Below are 22,512 nucleotides of genomic sequence, written 5' to 3'. Positions count from 1 at the left end.
GTTTTGGAGGTATTTGGACAGAAAAAGCTTACAAGTGAGCTGTAAACCAGTTTAGGAAATGCTTATGCTTAGCTGTACTGGATGATTTAGAGGCATATTTTGTATGCCCCTCAAGGTATAGATTAGCTTGGGAGCTGGTGACCCAGGTTTCAGTTAGCAGCTCTCCCTCTGACAGTGGCTTATCTACAGTGAAAGTAAGTCTTGAAACACTGGCAGCCAGTGGTGAAACTCCAGAGCATCCAGTCCAAACTTAATACTAAAGCAGGACAGATTCTTTTTGTTCTGGAGGTGGCTGTACTCCCCATAAACCATAACTGGGCACTAGAGACTAGAATGGAAGAGAGATTTGCCTGTGGCCCAATTAATCCCATCTGCCTACACTTGAGGTGGAAGAAACAAAATTTTTCAGACTGTTCACATACCCTACTCTGAAATTTTTTGCCTATGGATTTCAGCTCTTCTTGTAAAAGTAAGAAGAGGGAGGTGACTGAATATTAGTGATGCCATATGAGGAATATAGGAATGATAGACTTGTCTGGAAGGCTCTAAAAAAAAAAAGCAGCCCTTAAACAGAACTGTGCTAATAAAATTTGTCAAGACATGTCATCAACAAAATATCAAGGAGAAGGGGAAGAAAAATGGTGGGAACCCTGTGTAGCATCATGTAGTCTCTTGGAGTGCAGTCACAAAATGAAATACAAACTGCTGTTAGAAACAACTGACAGATCTGAGATGGGAACAAACTATGACAGGAATCCCATGAACTGGATTGTCCATTATAGCCATCTTTTTTCTTTCTTCTCTGTGTTTTGAGGTATTTATTCTTGCTGGAGGCTTTCTGGGTGGCTAGGAGGGAATGAGCATAAGGTGGTGAATCTTCTTGTCCTGACCCAGGAATAGAGTTGGTAACTTCTCTCCCTGACCCCCTAGACCTTTCCCGCTGTCTGGTTGCTCATTGTGAAAACTAAACTGGCTTGGGTGGAAAAATAGATCCATTTATTGTTTTAAAGGGTTTATCACTTGTAAGTCAAGTTTTGGTATGTGTTTAAGGTTCTGAACATTGTAACTAGGTGTGAAGTTTTACTTTTTCAGGCATAATATTTATTTTAAATTGTTTTGAGGCATTGCTGCCAGCATTTGCTCATGGTAAAATAGTTGCAGAAAGATCTTTTTTTTTTTTTAAATTTGAAATGCTGTTCATGTTCCCTGGGTGAATCTGTTTCTCATTTTGTGCCTCATTTTTGTTCTTTATGTATGGTTCTCCTAGAACTTGAACCCTTAGTCAATCGTGCTGGGTTTTAATTGAATGCAAAATTACCCAAAGTTCAATTTGCTTTTACAAATAGTATTTTGTAATATGTTCTAAGTTGGATGTCTTGACTCCAGCTGCTGCAGCAGACGTTTTGTGCAGAGATGTGGGGTTTTTTTTTGTGTGCATAAAACAGTCTAATATTCTGAAAAAATTACTCTGCAAAGTGCAAGTCTCTAGTACATAGTGGTGGTAACGACAGAAATATCTACCAAGATAATTTAATGATGCTTAGGGTTGGATTGTGGTTTTTGTTAATCTGTAGGGGAAATCACTCATTTTATTTTCCTTCTTTAGTGACATATTGAGCCCATTTATCAGCATAGAGAAATTTAGGTTGGAAGGGACATTTGGTGTCATTTGGTCTAACCTCCTACACAAAGCATGTTCAACTAGATAGGTACATTTTGACCCATATCTAATTTGAATTTCCTGTTTCTCAATTTTTTGTCCATTGCCTCTTGTCCTCTTACTCTGCACTTCTGAGAAGAGCCTGGCACCATCATCTCTGCACCCTCCTACTCTAACTGTGGACAGCAGTAAAGTCTCCTTGGAGCCATCTCTTCTCCAGGATGAACAAACCCTTAAGCTCTCATGCATCCTGTGCTTCAGTTCCCTAACCATCCTGGTGGCCTTTCATTGGACTTGCCCCAGTGTATCTATGTCTTTCTATAATTAGGGATACCAGCTGGTATATGGTTGGTATTTGGTCCTCCCAGTGGTGAATAGAGAAAAGTAAACACTTCTCCTGACCTGCTGGTACACTCCTGTTAATTCAGCCCAGAACACACTTGGTGTTCTTTGCCACAAGGCATGTGGCTGGCTCGCGTTCAGCTAGTTGTTCGTTGCCAGTCCTTCTCTGCAGAGCTGCTCCCCATCAGTCAACCTCCAGCCTGTACTGCAGTGGGGGATTATTCCCTCCTGGATGCAGGACTTTGCACTGATGATCCTCATGAGGTTCCTGTTGCTCCCTTTCTCCAGCTTGCCCTGGTCTCTCTAAGCAGCAGTCTGCCCCCCAGCCTCTTGACTGTCCCCCACACAATTTTTGAACTTGGTACGTGGGCACTCCATTTCAGCACAGTATCAGTCCCTGAGGGGTACCACTGACAGCCAGCTGCCAGCTGGGCTTTGTATGCAAAACACAACCTTTTGAGCCTGGTAGTCTGGCTGGTTCTCCACACAGATTTTTGTGGCAGCATTCATCCCAAAGAGGTAGAGGTTGATGGTATTATTTTTAAGCTGTAAAATCTATATTCAATCAGAGGAACCTGGTTTTGATATTTTGTACACTTACAGGCATCTCAGTGGAGGTGAAAATAGGTTTTCTTCTTTCCATTGAAGAGAAGATCTGTGTTAACTGTTGGTTAGCCAGCCAAGATGGGTGAAGGAACGGGAGGGGATGTGATAGCCTTGTCTGGATGAGGCAGTGGCTGCTCTTGGGATAAGGAAGTGATCCAGCAGATAAGAAAACATTCTTTATAAAAACAAAAGATGTGCTAGAAGTGTGTAGTCTCTATTAACACAGTTCATATCCACAGATACATATTTATTGAGGTGCAAGATGTCTGCTCTGAGGCTGATTTCTAACAGAACCTCCCATCAGGCCTCGTCTAACTCTGATTACACCTGGGACTACGAGTACTATGAGTACGGACCAGTGTCATTTGAAGGCCTGAAGGCTCACAAATGTAAGTTCAGTAGAGACATACTGTATTGCAGCTAAGCTTCCTGTCTTAATGTTCCTACTCTTCATTTGTGACTGATTATTGTACAAAAATATTTCTCTTCTAATTCTAAAGATTTTCTACTTTTTTTCTCTATTTATTTGATTATTATAATTGTTTATTATTCTGTATCCCTTTGTTGACTGTTTTTCTTGTGCATGAAACAACCAAGGCTGTGGTAGAAATTTGTCCATACTAATACTATTAGAAAAGTTTACAATAGCAGATAAAGCCACTGCTGCTTCTGGTGACTACTCGGTATGATCTGTATTGCTTTGCTATTGCTCCTTTTAATGGTAAAAAGGCAGTGATGGACAGCCTTACTACTTTTGTTTTTCTTCATAGAAAATAAAATAAAAGAAGAATTTTCTCCTTCTGAGCAACCCTTTATTGTTGGGACTTTCCTCATGGGAGGAGTGTGCTAAATTCAGTGTTTCAATAATACTGTTTTACAGTAGAAGTAATAAGTGGACAATAGGGACCAGAGAGATGAGAAATATGGGTTGGAACCAGGAGAGAATTTAGCTAGGACAAGCTAGTAGAGCTAGACCAACATCTATCTAAAATCTAATGGCTTTGGATTTTATGATTTGTTTTTTTAGAGGAGATGGTTGTTGGGGGGGGAAAACAAAAAAGGAGGCGAAATAAAGGTAACAGAGATCAACTCAGAGATCAAACCTGATGGTTTGCAAGCACTTTGTCAAAGAGAAACAAACAATCTTGTTTCTTTGTTTCTGATCTGGAAACATTGTGAGAGGGTTTGAGCATCAGTCTTCAAAGTACTGGGGAAAGGCCAGATTGGGATACATACTTTCTGTCTCATTTGTAACAATGAGCCATTCTGGACAGGAAAAAGTAGTGTTTGCAATGACAAACAGCAGCCCAGAAAGGCTGATCTCCCTTGGCTACCTGGGCACAGCCATGGAACATTCTGGACAGCTCTCAGTAGAGAACAGGACAGAAGTAACAACTGCTTTTCAGGTGGAGCTTGGTGAAAGATGTCATTAGTAGTACTGGATCAGTGACCTAGGAAATCCCTTCTGGTTGTTTTTTTGGTAGTTTTGGTTTGGTTTGTTTCTGTTTTTCAGTTGTTTGTGTGTTTGTTTTAATTGATTGATTGGAGTTGGCTCTATTTCCTTCAGTGTTACTGCATGCATTCCTCTGAGGGCAGAGTTTGATCTAGTAAAGGAACAGTCTATGCCAGTGTTGTGTACAGGATGATATTTCTTGACATGGTATGTTCTTGGAATGTGTCTTGTGCTGACTATTACCAGCTGGGTTGAGACTCTTGTGAAATATAGAGGTGATGTGATCAGACATGAAATTCTCCAAAATCCTAAACTGAGGAGGAAGGAGGGGAGAAGATTACACGGGGTTGTATTAGGAGGGACACCTTGGATATTCACAAAGAAGAGATGTTAATGAATACCTGTAACTTTTATTTTGGAGAGCTCAGTGGGGAATGGACTCTGGTCTGGGTGAGGCAGGCTGGCAGTAACACTTGACCAGCTGTAAAACATCACTGCCTCTTCTTAAAGATAGAGATGTATGATTTATTCTTACTATTACTTTTTTAATTAATACACACAGTATCCCACCCAAAATGAGAGGGCACTGTTTTCAACCATAATATAAGAGGAATTCTACAAGAGAAATCTGGAGGACACTTTTGAATCAATGTTGATTTAATTAACTGTAGGCAAGGGGAGGTTGATAATATTTGATGTATATATAAAGGAACTCAGAAGACTGTTTCTGAAAGCAGAGAAAAATTTATTCAAAGTGACATGTAAAGAAAAGGATTGACAAAACAATCTAATACATAAGAATACATTTCTTAAAAAAAGTGGAGATGGGGAGAAGATGAGGTATTCAAATGCCACAGTAACTTTTCTTTTCTATATGACTGGAAAGAAAAACAACCAAAACCAAGCCAAAACAAAAACAAATGAAAAAGGATGTTCTGTCTGAGGAGGATTGAAAACAGGATCTAGAAATCGGAAAATCTGCAAAAGTAGGGACCAGATGTTTTGTAAATTAAAGCTTTAGAAAGTAAATAGGCAAAGATAGCCAGGAGATACTTGTGACTGGCAGAGAAAAGAACAAAATCCTTTTTTGTGCCTCTGAAAGGGGGAAAACCTCAGAGACATTGGAGAGGTAACATAGGTAGGAATGATCAAGGCAGTCAGATCTGCTGTCAGGATGTTATGAGTCTGTTATAAAGGAAAGGAAGGCTGAAACTGCAACTTGAGAAAGTCATGGTATACTTTTACAATCTATTTGTAACTTAGGGCAGTATTATAAATTTAAGTGCCTCATACCATATTTTTTGAACAGAAGTTGTGTTATGTACTGTTTATTTTGAGTAAGTGTTTAGAAGTTCGTAGATTTGGATAATGTGCACTTGAGTGAGACCTAAATGAAATACTGAAAAGAACTCAGGCCACCTACTTGTGTTTTAAACAAATCCAAATAATGTAACTGATTCAGCAGAGGGTTGAAAGTGTGTCAGGAGGCACAATTAAGCAAGGCAGATGTAGCTTTATGCTCAGTAAACTTAGGAATTCCTTTGTGGGGGAGGAACACCAAACAAATCAGAACACAGACTTGTTATTCTTCACATAATGCTGGTGGGTGGGAGTTTTGTGGGAAGTAGTGGTTTATCAGACTTTTTAATTTTTTTTTTTGATTTCTCTCCTCCCTTAGTTAATGGATTAAGTTTTGCAGCTCGATCAATATAATCTATGTGCATATTCTTTGATCATCTTGGCCACACTTTACATTCTGGTTATCAATGCAGTTGCATATAATTCAAACATGTATGACTAACTGGTCATTACTAGTAGTTGTAAATGGTTAAGTGGTATTTTTTAATGGTGGTATTTATTTTTAGATTAAATTTTTTTATTTTTAGATTTATATTTATTTTTAGATTTATATTTATTTTTAGATTAAATTTTCAGGTATTGCTAAGTCCAGTAGTAGGATAGATAATCATGAGCTATTTTCTACTAGTAAGGTCCAACACAAGGTGCATCTTGAACCACTGCATACAGGCTATACTTACAGGATGGTTCTGAAAGGAGTGTAGGGCACACAATAGATGGCATTAACAAAAATAAACTCATTCCAGTATACTTTAAGCAAAAAAGAACTTAGAACAAGTAAACCTATGACAGGGTATTACAAACTCCTCTCCCCTATTGCAGAGACCTATACTTGCACTGCTCTCTAGTTATTTTACACAGGGTGTTGAGAGGAGAAGATGTGGCATAGGAGAGATGGAATAAACACTGCAGTGAGAGACTTGAAACTTAACCTCCTTACCTTACTAGAGAAAGGAATTCAGGAGTGACTTGATTTTCCAAGGGAGAAAATCTCAGGTTGCAGCAGGCGTTTTGACTTTGCAGCAAAAGAACAGATGATTTGAGCTGATTTCCAATTTCCACATCTGCCTTTTAGCACAGAAGATACTTCACAGTGGGAGTGTGATTAACAGCTGGTGTCAAGCACCAGGCAGGATAGCTGATTCCTTGGGTTTTTGTTCTCTTTAGCTAGTCCTGTAGAAAATTCAACAGTTCTGTGCTGTGCCTGCTGCACTGTGTCAGACAGATCATCATACAGCTTTACAGCCAGTGATGATCTCTGAGGTTTGGTAGTGACTGTGTAATGAGGGGTTAAGGGCAGAAAGGATTCCTGTCCTAACCAAGACTTCCTTCTTGCATGTTTGTATGTGAATTGTTTCAAACTCCTATGGGGGAAGTTTTGAAAACTTGCATAAACAAAAAATAAGTAACTGAAATGATAGTTGAAAAAGTACCTGGACCAGGTCATATTTTGTGGTGGTGTTCTGCATCTTGGGTCCTTGAATATCAGTTGATTGTTGTCTGGAGATATGTTTGTCCCACTTGGACCTCTCTAAATCAAGCTCCTGGAAACTTTCAACTTCCCTCAGGAGCAATTGTGGATCAACCTTTGTTATAGTTTTATACTTTTTTTATTTTTTGTAGTGAAACTATCCGCCCCTGCAGCCACAGCTGGGGGGGTGCTGGAGAGGAACATTAGGCAGTGAGCCTTTCAGACTGGGGAGGGGGAGAGGGAGATTGGAGGTTTTGTTTGCCAGAACTACCTGGGTACCCTTCAGAGCTGCCAAGACCCAGAGTAGCTCCTGTCTGTCCCTCGGTGACAGAGTCCCTGCGGTGCTTGCAGTAGAGGGGTTACACATCACCTCTGTTGTCACAGGGTCTGCCAGTGCCTTGTGGGGTTTTTTTAGGTCTCCCTGCTCTTTGTTGGAGGACTGACACCTCCACCCTTGCCAGCTGCCGACTCCATAGCTGAGTGGTGGGTGCCTGGGCCTGGCATGGAGTGCCTGGAGCGAGCATTTTTTTGGAGATGACCTGCCTGCAGCTGCCACCATCTGAGGAGGAGCTTCCAAGCACCCCCACTCTGGGATACAGCAAGATAGCTGTTTTGCAGGGGGAGGTTTGTCTTGGAGTCTCAGACCAGCTGCCGCCACTGAGATCCGCCATTTGCCATGTGGGGTTCATCCGGAGGTCGGCACCGCTCCCCTGGCCCTCCCCTCGCCTATCCCGCACTCCTCAGCAAACACTTTGAAGTCATAAGTTGACATATATTTGTTTTAGTAGGACTGGCAAATTTCTATATGATCCATTTGCTACAAATGAGAACAGTAGGTACATTTTATGTACACAGGCAAAAAGCCATTCTCTTCCCAATGACTTCTGCATTTGGTTATTTCATTGGCATTTTCCTTTTGATTAACTAGTGGTTTGACTTTTTGTCGAAACATGTCTGGCTCCTCTGACATTGTATTGCAGTGCTCAAATTAGAAACTCAAATTAAAAATTATCCAAACATATCTTTTATATGTTGATTGATGATATTTGTTAAAGTAGCAGACAGTTTTATCTGTGGTTCTGTTTATTTCAAAACCCTCTGTCTTGTCACTAAAAGAAAGCTAGGTCTTCCTAAACATGCTGTGTCAAAGAAATCCATTAGAGCTCAGAAACCTAATGGTCTGGGGCAGAAATAATTTAAAATAGCAGGAGTTCAGTTCTACAAAGACATAGGATTTTGCTAAAAATCAGATAAACCTCTCTTCTGAGTTCTAGCACTGAAGTTGTTTCCAAAGCACAGTGTTTGGAAATGGGCCAGGCATCACAAAGGTAGCTGCTTGTATTTTACTAACCAAGGGAATTAAGTGTCTTTCCTCTTTTATCTTTTCTAGTTTCTCTAGAAATCAGTAGAATTCAGGCTAGAAATGAGAATTTCAATGGCAACTTTCTGCTTAAACATAGATAATGATAAATTTGACCATTCTTCCTCTTTGCTGCCCAGGAATAAACTGCACATTGTTTTGGATTTGCCATCGTGGTGTTTGTGGAAGGCAGCTTTCTGCAAGTGCAGGTAAAATACTGATCACCTTGTTTTCTCTTTTTTCACCAGATTCCATTGTGATTGGATTTTGGGTTGGTCTTGCAGTTTTTGTCATCTTCATGTTTTTTGTCCTGACCCTGCTGACGAAGACAGGAGCACCTCACCAAGAGTGAGTTTGAAAATGGCAATAAGAAATCCAGCCAACTAATTGGCACATCTGGTCTCTTGCAGCCCCCAAACAAGCAGTGACAGTGCTGACATGGTACTGGCTCAGCACCATCTTGTTCTAGTCCATTCTTATGAAACAGTGTAGTCTATCTTCCTTTCAAACAATCTTAGCATATTCATGCTAAAAGGAAGTTGGTGGGTAGGTTGCCAAACAGATACAGGTGCCTTTAGATTATTGTTCTGCACATAAATGGGATTGCTCTAGGTGAGCTCAAAGTTATCTTGGAGTGGAAGTGTGAATATTGACGGAGTATATGCAAATAAAATGCAGTACAGATGTTAAATGAAGGAAGCTGAAGTCTGGCAGGTTTCCGCGTGTTTGTGTGTTCAAATCCAATCAGTAGTCTGTACAAAATCTTCACTTAATTCCCTAGGTCTCAGAGTGTCTTAGTTTCTGCTGAGAAATTCCAGTAGATGCTGAGGTACAGATCAGCTCCATGTTTGTTTAAAGCCAGAGTGCCTTGAAAGTCCTTTATTTCTTCTTCTTTCTGGCTGATAATTATGTGCAGACTGTGCCTTGCCTCAATAATTTATCTGCATTTGCACAGCACCCAGGCTGCCATTGTTCCTTCCTATGATGAAGTCTGAAGCCACATCTCCTCTCAGACTTGTGTGCCATAAAGTAGAAATAAAAAGCCTCTCTGGAGTGTGAGAACACTTGCAGACAGGTAGCAATGATGAGAAGCTGATTGTGAAAGGCAATTGTTAGTTGCTTATTGCTTCTTAAAGCAGCCTATCTCTGCCTTCTGGAGGCCCTTTGCTATTTAATCATATGTAGACTGGCTCTGAAACATCACAAAATAGCACATTTTTAAAGGTAGGGCCACATTAGAGAGGGCATAGGGCATAGGTATATTGTGAGCCTCTTCTGTGCTCGTAATGTTTTGTTTCTGTGAGAAGAAAACAGAGGCAGAAGAATTCAGCTTACCAGATCTGACTTGCAGGTATTTTTGTTTCCCTTACAGACTGTTACAAAGCAGACAAACCTTGCTCCCAAACAAATTGAAAGTCCTTGTAAGTGTTGGTGTGCTGCCCCTTTTCCCCAAAGACCCTGTTAATTAGCTGAGCATCTGAGTCTGTATCCCACGTGAATAATTTGAGAGGGGAAGAAGTAAAGAAATCAGATATACAACATAGAGAATTTAATATAGATATTTGTCAAAAGTTTTTACACTTGTAAAGATGTACTTTTAGGTAGCAGAGGCCTGCTTGGTGTCTCCCACTGTTTTTCTGTGTTTTTCATCAATTTTCTTTGAACTGGTTTTCTAGAGAGTTTGAGAAACCTCCATCTCTGATCAGCTTCTACATCCAGATAAACTGACCTGAATTCAGGGTTGGCCTTGCCTTCATCATCAGGCTAGAGACCTCCAGAAGCCCCTTCCATTCTAAACCTTATTATAATTTTTCTTCCATTTCTGATGAGAGCCCAATCATTCCTTTCTGTATTTGTTTCAAACCCCTTTTCACCTTTGGGATCTGTGTGCTTGAGTGCTCGCCCACTTTCTAGGTATGCTGAGTCAGCACCCTTAACAAATCTGAGCCCTATTTTTTTGATGTTTGATAATGAAATGTGTGTGGTATTGAACACGGATCATCCAGGAATAGACTAAGTGCAGGGAATACTGTGTCCTCTTATTTCTGATACATGTATATAAAAGCTGGAGAACACCAACCTGTAAAACCAGTGTGGACTGTGATTTTAGTTCGCCTGCATCTTCTATTTTTACACCTGACTGGATTCTTCACAACTTGGCATTTCATTAGCGGGCTGTCTTGCAGCCCTCCTTTAGATAGATGTTAATGGGATTCCTAGGTCTTGGGAGAGAGCCAGCTTGATTGATGGATGTGTCTCCGACTTCAGCAAGGCTATTTGACTGTTCTTTAAAGTGCCATTAATGTGAGAGACAAGTGTAACTGAGCTCAGATGGATGCATCTGAGGTAGAATACTCTGATTTTTCTAGTAATATGCTTTTCTTGGCTTAATATAAAGGGGCATGATAGGATGTGCTTTCCAGAATTATAAAAGATGTTCGGAATTGGATACATCATCAGACCAAAAGGGTCAGGATTTCAATGGGGAGAGGCAGAAATTTAATCAGTTATGGAAATTCTGTCTGTTGCATTTCTCTTTTGTTTGCCTCCATATTAGTATGTGTAGAAGATTAGCTTGTGCAACAAAAAAAATGTGTTGAAAATCTTACCAAATTTCTATCTGAAAAATGCTCTCCTTCATCACTCAGCAGAGGATGTATTCTTCATTTCCGCATTTGGAAATGTACTTAAAAACACATTTGTGCAATAAATGCAAGAGTTTGTGTAAGCTATCTGTAACAAATATTAGCTGGTGTAATCTCAAACCTTCGTGCAGCTATTTAGGCAAGTTGTACCACTACTTGCAGTAAAAAAATGACAGAATTTTTTTTTTTCCAAGAAATCAGTTGATTTTGGTTAAGGAGTCCAGTGTGAAACCCAATCAGAGAAATGCAGACTCATTGAAACAAAAACTTCTACAGATATATGTATGTTTTTGCTAAATACTTATTCAGGGAGATTTCTCAGGTTCAGGGTAGCACTTCAGGATTGCTACTTAATTGCTTCAGATGCCCAAGTTCCCCTTAAGATACCAGACCCTGTTGTTTTGGAGGATTGGCTCCCCTTATTCCTTTCCATGGTTTGCCAAGTACCCCATGTCACTTCAGAGGATGTTGAGAGGAGGGATATTTAAGCTATAGATGAATCTCAAGTGTCAGTCCCAATCCAGTTTGCTCCTGTTAGAATGATACACTGGGCAAAATGGTCTGTACCCTGACAGTGCACTCAAGTCCAGTGGGCAGAGTGGAGAGCTTTAATGCTGAGTCCAGCAAGACCAGAACCCAATATCCCAGGCTGGAAGTATATATGTTGCTCAAGGTTGTCTGACATTCACCTTCCTGCTTCCTTGTTGGCAACTTTTGGAAGTCAGAGAGTTGTATTTGCTCAAATATTGCAAAAGGAATTTGATTGTCCAGGTGGCTGTGTTCCCTTCCACAGTAAAACTAGGATTTCTGAGGCTGCTTTTCTTATTTTAAGTGTTCTGAAAAGGTATCTGCTGAGGTATTCTTGCATATTGTAATAAGCAACACTATGCAAGTTTCTAGTCTAGTTAAAAAAATAAAATTCCTGTCTAAAATACTGAGACGGTGTTTGTGAATTTCAGAATCCAAAAAGATCACTGTATATTAGACCACGTGTTCCCTGCTCATGAACACAGGATTATTCCTTATAGTATGTCCTCAACATTCTGGGTCATTGTAAAATTTATTGACATCTTCTATTCTTCCATTTAGTTTAGGTTGCTGTTGCCAGTCTTGTCTGCACTTGCCCTCTGCACTGTCAGCCTTTGCTCCTTCGTAGCTCACTGAATTATAAAGCACTTTCTGCACCTATGAATTAATTTTACTTCTCTAGTGAATGCATTTTAAGCTTTCTTCTGCAGTCACTTCTTCCTAGGCTTATAGTGCTTGTCCTTCTTTCTGTGCTTATTTGCTACCTCCACTGTTAGTGCCATAGTACTGCATAGAAACTCTTGGGACAGATTTGCAAAACTATGGAGGAGACTTACATAGCGGTGCTCTTTGTTGCATTACAAAGATATCAATGTCAGCTGTCAGTTCTGAAGGCTACCATGGAATTATTCCAGTCTGTTTGCTTCCTGGTGTGTATGCAGTCGATTAGTAGTTACTGGTCTGTCTTGCATCGGTGTAAACGTTATTCTTCTACATTTCACTTTGACAAGCAGAAAGAGGCAACACAGTTTTGACAAATTAGAGAACTGCTTTGATTTGAAGGCTAGTGGAAGTGATTTTGTTAGGACAGGATTCTATCATCTAATGGAAGTAAATTAGCGTTTAAGAAGCAGGGATCTTTAAGGTTAACTATGCCTGAAAGACTAATGGTAGGTATTCTGTGAACTCAAAGGTTTTAGGGGTAGATTTCTGAAGGTGTCATCTGAGGCTTTCAAAAGCATGTAGGCACTTATCTCCTACTGCAGGCTTGAGAGAATTAAATTACAGCATTTCTCTGAAAAACTCTAAGTGCTGGGTGCACCTTTAGGTGTCCAATTATCTGACTCCAGTGTCATTTGCTACGTGTTCAGATGCAAACAGTATGATTTCTTAACAAAATTTATATTCTGAGAATATGTTTAAGTTTTCATTGCTCATCCTCTGAATACCTCTACTGCATGTCAGGTGCAAACAACTTGCATTTTGTGATGATAGCATATAAATTCAGCCTGAAAAAGAATGTAAAACTTCCATCTAGCTTGAGCTTTTCTCACCCCCACATGCTTATGGCTCCTACAAAGTCCATGCAGATTGGTACTGATTTGAGCTAAGATATATATAAAAAACTCCCAAGAAATATGTTAAACTGTCCTTCCTGGGCTATGTGCCTGAATTGTTAAGGCTGTCAGTCTTTGAAGCAGTCTTTAGTTCCAACTCTTCTAATTTGTAAATCTGAATGCCATCAATTGAATTCAGGGGAAAAGATGGTTTGATGCCTGGACAACCAAGTACTCAAGTTATGCCTTAGTGAGATCAATGCTGCCTGTGCCTCAGAAAGATTTTACCTATCAAGGACTTTTTTCTCAAAGTGTTCTTATAAGCCATTTAAAAAGATGTTATTACTTGATACTACTTGATATCAAGAGGAAATCCTGAAGAGTATTTCTAAGCTCATTCAGTGAGGTGATTATTACAGTATATTGGTTACTGGAAGTGCCATTTAAGAGTGCTGGCATTAACTTATTCCCATGGAAAATTATCGTGATAAATCAAGACTTAAAATAGCTTCAGCAGAAAATAATAAATATTGGTGGCTTTAAAAGTTTGTGGTAGTTAAACCAAAGGGTTTCCTTTCTTCTCGATCATAGTGGTTGTTGAAACCACGAAATTTGCTGATAAGGACTCAAATAGTTCTACTTTTGTGTTTACTGTATTTTTCTTTTTCCTCCCTAGCAATGCAGAACCTTCTGAAAAAAGATTTCGCATGAATAGCTTTGTGGCAGATTTTGGAAGACCTCTGGAGTCTGAGAGGGTCTTTTCTCGTCAAATGGCTGAAGAATCCCAGTCACTTTTCCATTTCTGTATTAATGAAGTGGAACATACGAACAAAGCAAAAGAGAGTCAGAGAGGTCCAGGTCTGGAGAGTAATATCCACTTCCAGGAGGTTCCCAGAAGCAGCGGAATGTTTGAGGAAGACCTACATTGTCTTCCAAAATTTAACATTCCTAACTTTGTGAACACTGAGCAGAACTCTTCATTAGGTGAGGATGATCTCCTCATCTCAGAGCCGCCAATCATTTTAGAAAGCAAATTGGTCATGCCATCTTCCCATCGGATGCTTGACTGAAAAAATCTTTTATGTTAAGGTAAAAGATTGCCCAGTTTGAACCCTCACTTGCCCTTCTGTTATTTTGACAGAAGGTATTTCAGATCTGTGCTTTTTATTGTATATAAGACTGGCTGTGCTACTAGAACTCGGTGTAGACAAGAGTAAACAAGTGTAAAACACTAAATGCTTTATTCTGATGTCTTCTGTGGTCTAAACTTTTTGCCCAGTGTTATTTTTGCTTCTTGATTTTTTTTTGTTTCTTGTTTTGTTCTTTGATTTGAAAGGACTGCTTATGACCAGCTTCTGAAGGATCCCGTAACAATTTACAAGGGCTGTGAAGGCTGGAGCCTGGTACTGGGAAATGTATGAAAATTCCCTGGCCAGGGAAAGTGTAAATCTTAAAGTGAGACTGAAGTAAGGAATAAACAGGCAGCCCCTAGGGAGGTTCTGTAGCTTCTGCTTCTTTCAATAACGATGCCTGAAGTTAAGCAGCACAATAAATATCTGCTTGGGATTAACTTCAATTTCTGATTCCTAACTGTTTTCAGTGCAGGTTAAAGCCATATTAGAAAGTTTCCAGAGGGAATACCTTGCAAATTTAATTGTTTGGCCACGTGCTGCTGAGTAAAAGCAAATTGGTGCCTGTACTTATAGTACTTCATAGTGACACTCCAAGAGCTGCCAAGTGATGATGAGGAATTAGTATTCTACATGCCAACACAAACCATGATTCGATTTTTTTTTTTAATTACTGATGTGAACTTCCAGTTCAGTAAGTGTAGGATTCAGTTCAGTAAGTGTAGGATTCAGTAGCTAAATCACAGGAAATAAAAACTTATTTTTCTTTAGCCAGTGCAGTTACTATGTGCAACGTTAAGGAGGTGTTATGTGTTGCTTATAGGCTGAACCTTCCTATGCTTTTTGGCTTTATAAACAGCCCTTTCTTTACTCATGGACCAGGGAAGGGCTAGCAGGCTTTGAATTGTTGAGAACACCAGCTCCAAAAGTGAAGCTAAGCTCTGCTTGCTCTATCTTTTTGTACTCAGTTGGGATGGTGTTGCAACCTCAGCTGTTCTCCCAAGGAAAGGTTTGTCAAGAAATTGAATAGGTGTAGTTTCAACCTTTATTTTTAGAGACAGAATAAGGTTCTGAACCTTAGAGGGTACTTAAATTATATTTCAGCTTTCCTCAAAAGATGGTAATTAATGACCAAGTGGCTTTAGAGCAAGCACAGATAATGCAAAGGCACCAGGTTCAAATCTTTTGCTCGATTTGGAGTATGCTCTGCAGGAAATTCTTAACTGAAATGAAAATAGTAGATGGCAGATACAGTGGCTGGTTGGTTTTTTTGAAACTAACCAACTTTGTGTCAGAGGGAAAATGTAGTAGTGGCCTGCTGATACATTCTTCAGACACTTAAATGCTAATTAGTTCATTCCTCCTTCACCTTACAAATAGGAAAAATAGTGAATGGGTTGAATATTTAAAGAATTAAAAAGTGCAGGAAACATATTTGGTTTTTATCTTCTGTGCCCTTGTTATAAACCAGTTATTGCTAAATTTCCTGTTTTCAAATGTAATTCTTACACCACTTGCTAGTTGTTTAAAGTAATGGGATTATACTTAAAACAAAGCAGAGACTATTTTAAACTAGCAAATTTTTTTTTTGAAAATAGTTCCAGGAGAAGACTGAAGTGAACCCTGTTCGAAATGAGCAGGGCTCCATGGGCTGCAATGCAGATCTCCAGTAAAATGTTTCAGGTGCAGAAAAGGCCTTCTTTCACAGGAGGTACTTAACCTACAAGTTTGAAGGCTGTAGCTGTGCACTTTTCCCAAATTAAGAAATCTGGGAAATCTGCCTCTGGATGTGGCAACTACTTCCTGCTGAGGCCCCTCAAATAACTGTTAGTTATCTGAAGTGAAGCTCAACATTGTTCTTGCTAACAAGTTCTGGGACTTTTACTAAGCGTGGCTTTTATAGCCTATTTCTGGATTAGTGAGCTGCCTTCAGTAACGTTTGAGCCATTCTTTTTCAATTTTTTTCTTCCTTTGCCATGCTTGAAAACAGAAATGCTGCTTAAAGGAGAGGAAAATCTGTGTAGAATCCCTCTCCTCTGCAATCTAGGAATGAAGGTTATTTTTAAAGCATTTAAAACTCTGTTTCATAGAACCATTTAGGTTGGGAAAAGATCTTTAAAATCACTGAGTCCAAGGATTAACACAACACTGCCACATGTCCCCAAGTGCCACATCTACATGTCTTTTTAAATCCTTCAGGAATGGTGACTCCACCCCTTGCCTGAGTAAGCCTGTTCCAAGGATTGACAAGCCTTTTGGGGAAGAAATCGTAAAAGTTTCAGATGTTTCAAAATAAGCAGGTCTGATTTTAGAAAAAGAAAATGCTGCCATTCCCAATAGGCTATCCTAAGGCTTTTCTTCTGCTACCTTAAACCTTTGTGGTTTTTCTTTGGGTGTATAAGTGCTACTTCGGGGAGAAAAGGGGGAAGCATTTTGTGTATGGATGCTGGTGAAAATGCCTAGATAAAAGGTATTTAATAAAATGACAAAGAGATAATATCAACTTAACTAAAAACACATCTGAATTGTATTCTCAGTGTCCTTCTGAAGCATGTATTAATCCTGTAAAGCTATTTAAGTGTTTGGTTCCTCCCTGTTATTCCCCGATGATGGTTACACTTTTTTCATCTTATCTCCCTTCTATTTTTTTTAAGTCCTTCATGCTGCTTTTTACAGAAAAATAACCTGGCAGTCCCCACTGCAAAGTTCTCCCACCACTTCAGAGACACAGTGGCAGCAATAAAGTCTGATTGAGTTTTTTGTTCTGCCTCTGCATTGGAGTCAAAGGTAATTGCAGAAATGTTCTGCAGTCTCCAAAAGCAGTTATTTTAAAGTTTTCCTTCCTTTCTTTTTCCTTTCTTTTTTCCTTTCTAGGAACTAACAGACATATTTTGCCTCAGGGGAAAAGGGCAATGTATAACATGCTTAAAAAAATTAATCTTTATCCAGGAAGCCAGAGTGCATTCATTATGAAGTAAATAGAAAGTGTTCTGACCAGAGTAATCCTTCAAAATGAATAGATGGAATTTAGTGGTGCCTGAAAATGAAACTCTTGAGTTTTTGCATTGCTTGGCGTCAAGCCTCTTCTCAAAACTCACGATTGATGCATCACCTGCAGTAGATCTAACTGCAGAGAAGCTCCTCTAAGGGTAACTACATGCATAAACATGTCCTGTATTCTGTAAGAACTTACTAGGTTGAGTTATGTATTCCAGTTTTCAAAGGTGAATACTTGCAAAATGTTCTTCTGTGTAAACAAGTTTTAGCTGTGTACCTTTTTTAAAAAAAGAAACCTCAAACCTTAAATGCAAAATCAGAAAATGCCTGCTCATTGAGAAAAGAAAGGTAAAACTGTGAACTTCTCTCCTAAAATCTAGTGCTACCCAGTAGTTGAGACTAAAAGGTGAAGTAAGTGATGCATGTTTGTTGTGCAGTTAAGTATTTATGCACCTGAGCTCTAGATCTTGAATAACACATTTTTTGCCACTTTTTAGCCTCAGGTATGGCAAATACGGGCACTGAAGAAATGAGGCTGCACACACACAGAGAATTCGATTTCAGAATTTGTCCACATATCTCTCTGCATTCCCTTTATTAATCTCTTCAGGTAAACAGAACCTGCTGTTGCCATTCAGTTAACTAGAATTCCCAGAACTTTTTGCAAACTCAGTGTTGATTCACACACTCCTCAGCTCCAGGGCCAAAACACTCCCTTTTGATTCCAGTTAATGCAGACACATCTAACTCAGCTTGTTCCCACATTGGGCAGTGACAGGAGCAAGGACAGCAGAAGGCAGAACCTTCTACCCCTCCTTCTCGAACAAGAGCAAGAGTTGGAGGCATGTGCTATCTTGGTTTTGGACAAGAGCTATGTGGTTAGCTGTATGAAAAGGTAATTATAATTCAAAGTTATCATGGAACTTCCGTTCAAAAGAGTCAGGGCAGCACCTGATGCAAGGCCCACACTTCCCTGCAGAAGTGGATTTGCACTGCTAGTGCTAGTATACCCATCATTTATCCTTACATTTTCCAAAATAGCTGAACTAGGGGATAGAGTGGCAGACTTCAAAATGTAGTATGTGCTATCAACTAAAGTCTTCATACCCGATAACCTACTTAATTTGCTACATGAACAATTTGGACCTGTATTTCAGAGAACCTGAAATGGAACACATTGCTGCTGTCTCTGCCCCAAGTGCCATGATGAGATCTGATCCTTTTCTGCACATCCTGTTTACCTCTCTTGAAGCGATGCTTTCTCTGTAATCTAGGTCACTGAGTCACCTAGCCAGCTGCTCACTCGATTTTTTTAAAAGCGCCAAATATGACAATTCAAATTATTATACTCCACCTGCTTTGCTGTAAACAGATGAATTCCAGCTAAGCATTAGACAATGATTTAAGGACATTCTGTTTGGTTCTTTTAATCCATCCATTATGCTGCCTCCTGGAAATGTATGATGAAATAGAACAGCACAAGAAGAGGAGAGACATACATAATGAGTATATAATTATATAACTCCTGGAATGATCCCACTGAAATCATTAGTAAAAGCTAACGACTTGTTTTGTCAGCCTTTGCTCCATTTCAGGGTATTTCCCCCTTTCTGTACTGTGAAGACTGCTGGAGAGTAAACAACTAACTTTAGCAGAGAACTTACAACTTGGGCCCTAGTTTTCCAAAAGGAACACCTCACTACAGTCATTCAAGCCCACAGAGAGTCTGCTACTGTGTGTTCACTTCATGCTAAATGCTTTAAAAACTGAAGACCGTGCTTCAGTGAGTGTGCAACTACATAAATACATGTAAGAACACAGTATAAACCACATTATATCTTACAATAATGATAAATAATACTGTCCCTGCTCAGTAAAATAGACAGAGAGAGAATTTAATTCAAACTATGTAAGATAACAGCATTTGCTGAGAACTGACTATAAGAATTTTAAAAAGTGTTTCAATGACATGAACACTAAGGCACTCTTTTGATGACCTAAGCATTAAACATTTGAGAGAATTTCCAGCAACCAGAAATACTCCCTCTAGGATTCCTGTCCTAGGCAGTGCCCTAGAGTACCTCCATCCAGGAGCTGACCACTCTGGGAACACAAGGGTTGCTGTAATTTTTAAAAAGCTCACACTTCAGGTCACACACTTTAATACAGTCTTACATGTATAGCAAATTGTACAGGAAGTAAATGGTAAGTTGCAATATTATTCAACTTTATTCTTTTCATTTGCAAAACAGACCCAAATCAGTAAAATACAGCATATTTACACAGAGCTGATATTTTATATACAAAGCATTTTCAGATGGGATCAAAATATCCATAGTAGAAATACTGAAAATATCTGAATATGAAAACATCAAGGTTACTATATTAATTGGCAACTGACCAAACTTTTTTAATATCTCTCTATATATGTGTATAAAGTCTCATTTTATGTTTGTGTATGTGCCAAAAAAACCCCCAAACCTTGCACTTAGGCACTGTGGTATAATTTGTTACAATCTTTTGTTCTTTATGCATGCTCAGTCACATTCTTGTATGAGAGAAGGTGCACATTTATTGCTGATCCCTGAAGAACATGACACATAAATACACATGCAGAGGCCTGAACTGTTTCACATTTGATTTAAATGATAGCTTCAACTAATACCACAGGGACCTGAAGAGTACATTCTAGCTTTTATCTTCCCTTTGCCCTAAATGAGTATAGTCGATTGAGCTACAACTTCAATATATGTGCTACGGGATTCTTAAGGACTTGCAGCACTGAAGCTTCAAACTAATAATTTACTGATTTATTGGAAACCCATCCCTTCTAACCACCAAATAGCTATCCATCTTAAATTTTCTTTATTTTGACTTACCGCTTCTTCCTTCTAGCAGCAGGTTTTTCATATACCTCAAGTACAATAGCCATGCTCACATTCCCTCCCCAGTCTCCTCCCTGGAACAGGGCAGCTCCTGTGGCTTCAGAGGTTCCTAAGGCTACGTTTTTTACTGTGACAATTTTTCCCTCCACTGAGGCCATTTCTTGAAACAGGGGACCAAAAGCTTCGCACACTGAGGTACACCTTAGTGATGCAGTAGGAATTGCTCCTACGAACGTGCTCTACAGCACAGATGTGTAAGTCCAGGAGGGCCCAAGGAGAGGGAGAAGGCAATTATCTCTAACATTGCTTGTTACCTGCCATGATGCTGTCAGCTCAGCAGAAAGTTACATCCACATCTGGTATTTGAGTAGGGGATTACTCTTGCTTAAGCATACTAGTCTCTTTTGTCACTCTCAAGGACAATATTAGTTTGTTGAATTTTTTTTCTCTGGTCCCTTTTCTAAGTTGCTCAGTATTTTAACTCTGAATTTGCCCACTGACACATCCCTGCAGTCTGAGCTTTAGCACATTGTCTTCACATGTGACTGGCCTCTGGTCTGCCAAAATCACCTATAAAGATATTACTGTGTCAGATTCTGAACAGCCCATTGTTAAAACCTTATCAATATGGCCTTCCCTTTTAAAAGGGATACTACTAACTACTCTTTCACTGTATTTTATAGCCTGTTTTAAATCTGCCCCATAACAATTCAGCTAGACCCACTCTGCCATCATTCTGAACAGCACAGTTGGAAATACTGGAAAAGTAAACAAAGAGCAGTTTGAATCTGAGCATCGCCAGGGAATGTCTGCTCTGCTCCAGCCCTCCAGTCATTCACTAAGTTGGAAGGGATTTTAAAGATAAGGGAAGGAATATTATATGAACTGGAGGGAGAGAAGCAAAATGATGGAAAAAGATGATTTTCCTGCCCTACAGAATGAAATACATTATACACTAAACATACAAATAAAACAGCTAATTACTCAAATTGTTCACAAAGGAATCACGATAACACAGGTAATAAACAAAAGTTAAAAATATTCAGGCATGTTCTACAGTACCTGAAAAAGGGTATTTTTCAGAGGTAATTGAATTTATGGAATAACCTCAGCATTCCTATTATTATTATTAAAAAAAATGTAGGTAACTTTATTACTAACAAAATAAAAGACATACAAAATTACTAGAGTATTGCTCAATGCACATCTACCTTTGGACATGCAAGATTACAGATAAAATCAGAATGCAATTCAATTTACGTGTGTTACATCAATGATTTTCAATAACATTTTCTACACATAACTTTGAACATTAAAATTCTACTTCTCTAATCAACTACTACCTAATCATGTCTTCCAGCAGCTGTCTGTCATTCTGAATCCAACAGAATCAGGCGCAGGAATAACAACCCCTTGTTTCTGCAGTTCACGTAAAACATCTAATATTGAATCCAATTCCACTCGAAATTTCTCCAGTTCTTGATTCTTCTGCTGTGCCAGTCTTCGCCACTTCTCAGCCTCATGGGTTTGCCTTGTTTCAGTAATGTGATGTGTTAGTTGGGTTGCCTGTAAATTAGAAGCAAGTCAACACTGAAACTTCCTAGTCCAATACTCAGCCACCACTGCTCCTCTGCAGGAATACACCACTTCATTATATCTGATGCTGAGTCTCACAGCCAAATGCTGACATTAGGTGGAAACAATTTGTTCTGAGTATTGCAAAAATCATTCTGATAGCAATAAATTCCTTTAAATAGTTGCATTAATGACAGAAGGGTAGAACTGGTTAATGAGTAATGAGCCTCAGGAGAATTTAACTTATCCTCTCCAAAGCGGCAACTAAAGGTTTGAGTGTTTAAGACAAAGCTGAGCATATAACATAAAATCCCACATATAATAAAAAATAACTTTTTAAATTGCCATTTAGATGTGCTAATTAAAAGAATGCTCTGCAAAACAAACAAATGAAATCTGATGACATATTGTAGGCTACTACTGTACTTTTAAAAAACAAAAGTCCTATGAATTATTAGAAAATGTCCTGTAGTCACAAAGATCTGATGCTGCTGCAGATAAAAGTCTGAATTAACTTTGACACGAATCCCTGACATAATCCTATTAAATTACACAAAATAAAAAGCATCATAAGATATCAAAATCTCCATAATGCTACTAATTGTAATAGATTCTTCAAGGAAAGTTCTACCTCTTAAAGGTCATGATTATCATATTTGCATTTTGATACTAAGGATAGCCTGTTAATTCCTGGCTCAGCAATTACCTTTTCTACATTGTTTATTTTTATATCATTCATTTAGGGGACTGTTTGATGCCCTAGTGCAGATGGTTAAAGGTACAAAACTAGGATAAACAAAACCCAAAGCTTAATATATAATAAGGTAGCAGCATGAGGAAAGAAGAAATTACTCACTAGTAATTATGTATGTGTTCTCTTATTTCTATTTTTTAAAACAATACATTATAAAACATCTTAGTAAGTACTATAGGTATTCAATGGAG

The 22,512-nt window shown here is 39.0% G+C and overlaps 2 protein-coding genes across 13 annotated transcripts in view; one reads left to right on the top strand and one right to left on the bottom strand.

The window, feature by feature from the left end:
- Positions 1 to 16,585, top strand: part of MRAP2 (melanocortin 2 receptor accessory protein 2) — a 41,579-nt gene extending 24,994 nt beyond the window's left edge. For 8 of the 11 annotated variants that reach the window (XM_050314454.1, XM_050314450.1, XM_050314455.1 and 5 more), the window contains 3 exons: positions 2,848 to 2,997; positions 8,500 to 8,599; positions 13,657 to 16,585. In XM_050314454.1, coding sequence (XP_050170411.1) covers positions 2,848 to 2,997; positions 8,500 to 8,599; positions 13,657 to 14,050 — 644 coding nt within the window. In that variant the 3' untranslated portion in view covers positions 14,051 to 16,585. Of the gene's footprint in view, positions 1 to 3; positions 906 to 2,847; positions 2,998 to 8,383; positions 8,461 to 8,499; positions 8,600 to 13,656 lie in introns of those variants that run through there. The other 3 variants (XM_050314458.1, XM_050314459.1, XM_050314460.1) reach the window with 3 other exon arrangements.
- A 2,728-nt stretch (positions 16,586 to 19,313) lies between these two features.
- Positions 19,314 to 22,512, bottom strand: part of CEP162 (centrosomal protein 162) — a 46,154-nt gene continuing 42,955 nt past the window's right edge. For both annotated transcript variants that reach the window (XM_050314430.1, XM_050314431.1), the window contains one exon: positions 19,314 to 21,558. In XM_050314430.1, the coding sequence (XP_050170387.1) occupies positions 21,340 to 21,558 (219 nt within the window). In that variant the 3' untranslated portion in view covers positions 19,314 to 21,339. The remainder of the gene's footprint in view (positions 21,559 to 22,512) is intronic.

This window comes from Myiozetetes cayanensis, unplaced genomic scaffold (assembly GCF_022539395.1).
Source record: "Myiozetetes cayanensis isolate MyiCay16 unplaced genomic scaffold, myiCay2020 scf2-11, whole genome shotgun sequence".
Taxonomy (NCBI): domain Eukaryota; kingdom Metazoa; phylum Chordata; class Aves; order Passeriformes; family Tyrannidae; genus Myiozetetes; species Myiozetetes cayanensis.
This window is presented reverse-complemented; position numbering and strand designations above follow the sequence as displayed.